This window comes from Ascaphus truei, chromosome 7 (assembly GCF_040206685.1).
Source record: "Ascaphus truei isolate aAscTru1 chromosome 7, aAscTru1.hap1, whole genome shotgun sequence".
Lineage (NCBI taxonomy): Eukaryota > Metazoa > Chordata > Amphibia > Anura > Ascaphidae > Ascaphus > Ascaphus truei.
In genome coordinates, this window is record NC_134489.1 from 109907341 (window position 1) to 109916051 (window position 8711).

Genomic DNA, 8711 nt, shown 5'->3' on the forward strand with positions numbered 1-8711 from the left:
CCAAATTGGCAGGTGCTGGCTACATGCCAGCCTCTGATTGGTGGGTTTAAAAGCAACATTACAAAGAGCAACATGAAAACTGTTACAGGGGAAGGTCACAGACAACTTTTGCAACATTTCTCTTGCAACCAAAATTAACCCCTGGCCCCTGAAGTGCTGGAACCAGGCTTAGACATAATACATAGCTATACACACACATGACATAATACATAGCTATACACACACATGACATAATACATAGCTATACACACACATGACATAATACATAGCTATACACACACATGACATAATACATAGCTATACACACACATGACATAATACATAGCTATACACACACATGACATAATACAACTATATTATTGATAGGTAGGGGTAATGCAGGGCTTGACTTTTATTAAACGCAGTCATATTTACCCCTACCGTCACAGTTCTCTCTGATCAATAAACCGCATGCTGAACGATTTGTGATTAGAGCTCTGTCACGTATGGCACACCTGTGAGCACATGACCTGCATGCAGGACAAGGGTTAATACACAGCTCGCAAGTTGTCCCACTTTCCAACTTCACAAAGGTCCATCAAATGAACAATATCACGTCTCAATCCGTCCCCATATACCACCTGTCACAGACAGCACACAAGTGAGCACGGGACTTAGATATGCAACGAGGGTTAATACACACGGCTACTCTAGCCAAATCACCTTTCTTCTGTGCAAGGTACTTTCAATGAGTTCATATTAACCCCTTACTCAATTGCAATCATATCTATATGCTTCCACCACCCAAGAAATACCACCCACGAAATTATGCAAAATATGGAAATTAGTATATCTGCCAGAGTCTCAGGTCCCTGCTTATTATAGTTAAAAAGCATGCACTTAACACACAAAAATCTGTTGTAGCAAAATGTGTCCAAAAAGGTAAATACTCTCCAGAGCATGCATCGTCAGTTCATTATTAGCCTCAAAGCATTACTTATTAAAGAATTGTTTAATATATATATAACAAAACAGTGCTTCAGATTACAGAAAAAAGATAGTTACAAGAACATCCAGTTACAATAAATGCAGAACAGAACAATTTCTTAAAATAACAGGATAAAACATAAAACAGAAATCACTATACAGTACATTACCATGTATAGCCCATACCCCCTCCCCCCCAATCGCAGATCAGGTCCCCTAAGGTGTTCTGGGGTCTGGCTATATGTCTCTGTGTGGTGCATACCTGCTGGCAACAGGAGGGCCAGAGTCTCCCGCGGGGGACATGGGGGACACCAGGAACAGGTTACTGGGGTGAATGCCTTCGTTCTAGTTCAATGGTGCAGCGCCTCCATCTGTAGTAAGCCCCAGGGATACGGGGTGAAATCCCTACCACAGAAATCCCCCTCCCAGGGATAGAGAGATTCCCGTCTCACACAAGGATTATCTTTAAAGCAGCAGTCTCTTTATTCTCTTGGGCAGCAGCAGCAGCAGCCGACAGGTACAGTGATGCACAGTCCACTACTGTTCTCCCTTGTGATAGTCCCTGCCGCCACTCTGGACCAAAGGGCATCCAGAGTGGGGCTAGCTCTTCCTTCACCCCCTAAGCAGGATGAGAGGTACTTGGTCCACCTCACTAACTATAGCTATAGCAGCTCTATTCAGAAGCTGCTCACTCCTAACACTAACTCAGACAGAACTCACAGACAGAACTGCACTAAATAGGACGTGACACTGCTCTATGAAGCCTCCAGTAGGCACCGCCCCTGTGTCTCTTGATTGGACACAGGGTCACGTGACCTACCTTCACTTACACAGCCCAGTGTCATAAGCAGGGAAAACCCATGACAACTCCTGGCAATCTGCCCTTAGCAGAGTTTACACACAGGAGGAGGATAGAACTATAGCCCCATTTCTTACCAGGGCTACACTCTCCCTCAGGTGGAAATCCAATGTTCCCCACTTGGACCTAATTTGCTGGACCATCCTGCAGGTGAACAATCTGTGAACATACAAAACATAGTTAATCAATATTGTGTACACGAGACTGTAACACCCCTGATGGCGACATACATAGCGGGAAACTCCCAACATGGAGAACCCTTAACTTCAATAATAATGACGGGGATCAGGCTTCTTCACTTCCCGCCCATTGTGATCCACAATCTTAACAAAGAAGGGTTGTACAGGCCCATTCTCTGGTCTGTACAAGATGTTGTGCATATATATGTTCCTGCCTGTACTCCAAGATTTCATTACAGAACATATTTTGTCCTCCCTTAGGTAGGTTGTGCTACCAAACTTAATTCTTAAGTGATCAAGAACTGTGTCTCTGAGCCAGGTATCTCTCTGGTCCTCGATCTCCTGCATTATTGGCTCTGGCACGTACGGAAACTCATAACCATGAGAATGCCGGTATCTCGTATGGCAAACTTGACACCCTCTACAATTCAATTTGTCATTTAATTCTCCAATGCAACTACACCACACATCACTGCGAAATGCTCAAAGAACTAGATTGGTCATCACTTGAGTCTAGGCGCAAAGTTCACCTTTCCTGTCTTGCCTTTAAATTCTTTATGGGTAAGCTACCCAGCTATCTGAACAAGCTCCTCACCCCTACCACATGCAGCACTTATCATCTGAGATCAGTCTCCAAAAGACTGTTCATGGTACTGTAGACGGATGTTCACAGAGGTACACAATTGGAGACTTTATAAGGTGAAATTATAATAGGCTTTATTGTGCCTTTTCCTTTTCATCAGGAAATCATCCAAACACAGGGGGGGGGGGGGACAGAGCTTCTATTCACTTGGGAGTATCTCTAGTGAAAATACCATGCAATTAATTCACAATTCCCTAAGTCAAGCATGTCTCGCAACCCCAAAACATATAGCATGAAATAAGCAGATATAAGCAGTCTCTTAATTATGAAAGTCTTATCTGTTTCTTGCTGTAGAGTAAGCTTCTCTGCTCTCCTGGAACCGCACCCGTGCGTGCACAGAAAATATCAGCATCCAGGTTTAGAAGTCTTATTTGGTGTCTTGCAATCAGCTATGCTGGGCAGAGCTCAAGACCGGTCAGCTCCAGAGATGTGTGTTCTCTTGGTCAGCCTCTCCTGGGAGTCTCAAGAACACACCTCTGTCTCTCCAAAGGTCAGCTCTCATTCAGAGCTAAGGAGTCACTTCCTGTCTCAACAGACAGGCTTTTGTAAGCAAACTAGATCAGGCAGGTGGTGTTTATTAATTGACTACCAGCAGTTAACCCCCACACTGCTAGATTAAAGGCACATTACTTGAACAGGGATTACTCCCCTGTTACATACCTCCCCTGTTTGTGGGAAGCTCGGGCTTGCCACGGCCAAAGCCCATCCTTCCACTCTCATTCTAGATATCTCAGTGACTTGAATGAGAGTGGATGGAGGAAGAGAACCCTCAGTCCTGTTGGGATTGGAGCCCTTTCTCCAGTTTATTCGTGTCTCCTCCTGAAGGTGTTTGAGATCAGCACCCCTCAGTCACTCGAGGAGGACTTTCTCCAAGTATAGTCTTTTTTCTACGTGCGCGGTCATGAGATTTCCCTCGCGTCGGGTGCTCGTCTTATTGTAGGCATACTGTAAGGCAGCAGTTGCAGAGCGTTTAAAAAACGCCATTTTCCCACTCAATGGGGTTGCTAGTTCAGCCCCTTTTAGATTAAGTTGCAATTCCACACCCACTTCCAGAGAATGTCCCATCTTTTCAGCTTCATCAGCTAAGGATTCTTCTGGTTTTAATTCAGCACGTGTACCTTCTTTTGTTGCCTGCTGGGTGGCTGAAGGTTTTGCTAGTGCTTGTTTAGGTGGTTCAAATTTTGCAACCTTGTCTTTCAGATGAGCGGTATTCCCAGCTCTCACTGTACCCTTGTCTTCATGGGTTTTTGAGGCTGTGGGATACTGACGCTTAGTCAGGGTCAATACTTGTCCTTGTAGGACTGTAATCTTATCCGTGAGAGATCCCTGGTTTCGAGTGCGTCTTGCAAGTCTCTTCTCAGGGAATTTATCTGCATGCTTTGCTTTCTCTGAGCTTGCCTCCACATTTATATTGCATTGTGGAGCACTATGAACTTCTTTGCTTGGGCCACAGTTACTTGTTTCAGTTTCTGGACCTTCTTGTGCTCCCTTTTGTGCCGCGTCACCTGGGTTCTAAGCTTGCCTTTTAGCGTTGCTTTGGTGATGCTCAGGGTAGCCTTCAGTTTCTCATGCTGCTTTGCGGGGACATACTGGGTCATCAGACGTTCCTGCAGCACTTGAATTTCTTTAGCAGCCTGCAGCTTTTCTTCCTGCAGCGTTTGCTGCTTCTCCTCAGCATACTGGAGGTGTGTACGCAGACCTTGCAGTTGGTTCTGCAGTCGGTGCTCTGCTTCAAACTTTTCCTTGACTTCTTCTGTCAACTGAAAATTTTCTTCTTTCAGTTTTAAGTTTTCTCTTTTTAATCTTGAATTTACTCTTTTTTCAGTCTCTGTATTCTTCAGGGCTTCTTTGCAGTCCTCCTTCCATTTATGCACATCTGCTTTGAGAATGACACTCTCCTGGCGTGAGACTTCCTTCTCTAGGTTGAGGGCCTGAAGCTCCTTCTGAGAGACTTTGAGATCTGTATCAAGATTACCAATAGTTTCTTTAGCAATGTCCAGCTCCTCAGTGAGACTGTTTAGTTCCTTTCTGAAAACTTCCAGGTCTGTGCGGCAGCTGTTGGTCTCATGATGTGAGGCATCAAGCTCTATACGAAGAGTGTGAACCTCTTGCTGGAAGACTGTCATCTGCTTCAGTGCCTCCTCATACTTCCGCTTTAGCGTAGCCACCATTTTATCCGATTGGCTCTGCTTTTCATCCATGGCGGAGAGAGTAGCCTTTGCAGTATCTAGCTCAGTCTTGAGATCCTCCAATTCGGTCTTGGCCACAGAGTAAATTGCGAGCACAGTCTTCTGTAGCTCAGCATTATTTTTTCTCTCCCTTTCCAATTCTTCACAGAGCAGATCACAGTCATGCCTGGCAATTTTCAGGGCGTCTTCAGGGCTGGTCAAGGGATCGTCACTCACTGGTTCCGGCTCCGCTTCCCTGGGATGACTGGTTGAGGGTTCCTCACTGTTGGCACCGGACAGACACTTCTTTGGGGTACACGACTTCTGCCTTGGGCCCTCTGGATATTCGGTTAACCGCGGGACGAATTCTCCATTTTCTCTAGGCCGCAGGGCAACTCGGTCCCCCTTTTCCTCCACAGGATCTGCGGACGTGTCTGTTCCTTCCACGGTAAGTGAAGAACTGCTTTTCTTTTTCCGCCTTTTTGATTTGGATGACACCGTCCCTTCAGGGATATTGGGGTCTCCATCTTCATTTGAAATTTTAGCAGCTTCATTATATACGCCAGGCTTTTCTTGCAGTTGCTTTAGCTGACAGAAATATTGGGTGATCCACTGCTCCCGCTTTGTCTCCTGCTGATCATATTCATCAATGGGAGCGGTCTTTTCTGTTCGTGCCGAGTTCAGGCACCCCCACCATTCTTGGGGTGTTTTGTGGGTGTGACTTGGTTCGGGTTCCCCGTAAGAGATGTCTTCCTCTTTATTGGACTGGAAGGGCCACTCTTCCGTGGGGTAGGGTTCATTACAGGAACGCTGCATCTTGTCCTACATTTTTAGGCTATCAGGTGTAATTTTCTTCCTGACCTCAGGAGGCACTATTGCAGCTGTTGCCACTGTATTTGCTAGAACCCCCAATTGTGGTATTCCTACAGATGGGCATATTTTGCTTGTAGAGGTCGAAGCTCTCACAGGCATCTCTGTAGACTTTTCTTTCTTGGGAATTTTTTTTTTTTCAATATCAGCAGTACTGTGCATGCATTTTCTCTTATTAAGTATACAAGATGTGCAGTTGCTAGGTAAAAAAGTCTATTTGCTCTACACCATTTACTTGCTAGGTGCAATCTCTCTGCTTCAGCAACAGAATTTGGTTTTCTGCCTGAGTTCAGTAATTTTCAGTCTCATCTTTGAGTATTATGGCATTCACACTTCACACTCTGGGTGTCTGTTTTTGCTCCCAAGATATATATAGGCAGACTTTTTTACTTGCAGAAAAAAAAACATTCTTTCATTCCCGGCAGGGTGACTCAACACTCAGCATTTGTTTGCTAAAAATTCCCCTGCTTCAGCACAGTCTTGTATCAATTTTCACACTTTTCTGCATATACTCCATTCACAGCTGGTAGCCCTATGCGGTGTGGCAACCTTTATTTGCAAAATCAGTACCACTCGTGAGTCACCATCTGTATTCACTGCTTCAGCGAAACTTTTGAAAACAACAAACACCTATCCCTTTTTAAGGGCTGACTCACTTCTTGAACCCTGATTATGGCTGGAAGGCAAAACCCCTATTTCAATGACCATATTACACTTTGTGATAGGCAAAATAAGGTTTAGCTACTTCAGCAGTCTCTTCTGGGTTTTTGTAAGTTTCAGTGCAGTGTGTATCCCTTTAACTCTGATCTCTGCTGCATGAGGTTTTGTTTTTTTTCAGACTGTTTGTAGGCAAAAAGCATAACAAAAAATTTCACATAAAAATCTCCGGTCCTTTTTAACTTCAAAGACACCTCTTGTCCCACCTCGGACACCATATATAGACGGACGTTCACAGAGGTACACAATTGGAGACTTTATAAGGTGAAATTATAATAGGCTTTATTGTGCCTTTTCCTTTTCATCAGGAAATCATCCAAACACGGGGGGGGGGGGACACAAAGCTTCTATTCACTTGGGAGTATCTCTAGTGAAAATACCATGCAATTAATTCACAATTCCCTAAGTCAAGCATGTCTCGCAACCCCAAAACATATAGCATGAAATAAGCAGATATAAGCAGTCTCTTAATTATGAAAGTCTTATCTGTTTCTTGCTGTAGAGTAAGCTTCTCTGCTCTCCTGGAACCGCACCCGTGCGTGCACAGAAAATCAGCATCCAGGTTTAGAAGTCTTATTTGGTGTCTTGCAATCAGCTATGCTGGGCAGAGCTCAAGACCGGTCAGCTCCAGAGATGTGTGTTCTCTTGGTCAGCCTCTCCAGGGAGTCTCAAGAACATACCTCTGTCTCTCCAAAGGTCAGCTCTCATTCAGAGCTAAGGAGTCACTTCCTGTCTCAACAGACAGGCTTTTGTAAGCAAACTAGATCAGGCAGGTGGTGTTTATTAATTGACTACCAGCAGTTAACCCCCACACTGCTAGATTAAAGACACATTACTTGAACAGGGACTACTCCCCTGTTACAGGTACCAAGGCTCAACAAAGTATCCGGCCATTCCTCCTTCTCTTACCGTGCACCCCAAAACTGGAACAACCTACCAGAGACTCTCACATCCACCACCAGTTTAAGTTCTTTCAAATCTAAGGCTGTCTCACATTTTAATCTGGTCTGTAACTGTTTCATACGCCTATAATATATATTATCTCTAACTGTGCATGCAATGTCTTGTACACTGGCGACACACTTTATTCGAGCTCGGCTAGTCCCACGAATTCGGGTATACCCGGGTGTATTGAGGTTTGTGACTGTTTTCTGCCCGAGTGCATTGAGGTATTTTCCAAGCAGGGATTGAAGCATTTTATTCCCGCTGGCTGCAATACTGCACAGTATATATATATATACTGCATTACAATTCATGAATTTATGCCATCTGGTAGACACGGGAAGCATTGCAGCCTATTAAATCCTAATCATTATCATTTAACAGATCAGCCGCCCGTCAGCCAGGCATGAACCCAGGCTGGGAAGGCAAACGCAACGGGGCTTGCCAGAGGTGAGGAGCGGCGCATTCCAGGTATCTGCCAGGTACATACTGGGTATTTGCTCGAATAAAGTGTGTCGGTGCAGTATATAATGTATACCCTGTTCACTTATGTAACTGTATTTGTAACCATGTATTATTTGTCTTAACTCTGTGCCCAGGACATACTTGAAAACGAGAGGTAACTCTCAGTGTATTACTTCCTGGTAAAATATTTTATAATTAAATAAATAAATAAATAATGGCTCTATCTGCTCTACTTAACTTAGCAAGATTCCGGTTCCCAGCCTTTCCTGGCAGTACCCAGAACTTTGGCTCCTCAGGCGGCGCAATATCATCATACAAAATAGATGAGCCTTTGGGGGTGATTACTTTTTGCATAATGTCTCTCCACCTGTTATCTAACTCATCGGCAACCTCCTGTGGAGAATAGGTGCCTGCGTCCCACCAGTGATCTACAATATCTTTCTTTATTAATACAAATCTGGTGCGGACCATCCCCACATGATACCCTGTGAATAACGGTGCCCACCATTTATCTCGGTGCTCATATGAGGATGACACACTCATACCTTCCTCAGACTTTGCTCTGGAGGATACACTAGATGTCGCTGCCTCTGTAGAGTGCGAGCCTTTACGCCTTCCTCTAATGACATTCTTATAAACTGTGGGATTCATCTTGGGTGCCTTGGGACTTACGGGACCCGCTTTTGCAGTAGACTGGGACCCTCGGGCCCTACCATTAGGAACAGGATTAAACACAGTGGGGTTAGGTACATGTACAACACTTGACATAGGTATCTCCCTATCAGAACCCTCATCACTTGTCACCCAATCCCGCCAATCAGTCGAAAACTTGGGCGTCTTATCCAGCTTACTCCCACTAGGACCCGGTGGCACGACACGTGACGGGGCAGGGGCAGTGGCCG

General features: G+C 44.9%; 1 protein-coding gene across 1 annotated transcript in view; it reads right to left on the bottom strand.

Annotated features, from left to right (window-relative positions):
* Positions 1-8438, bottom strand: part of CCDC14 (coiled-coil domain containing 14) — a 27514-nt gene extending 19076 nt beyond the window's left edge. The window contains exon 1 of the mRNA XM_075610073.1: positions 8355-8438. Coding sequence (XP_075466188.1) covers positions 8355-8438 — 84 coding nt within the window. The remainder of the gene's footprint in view (positions 1-8354) is intronic.
* Positions 8439-8711: the final 273 nt, after the last annotated feature.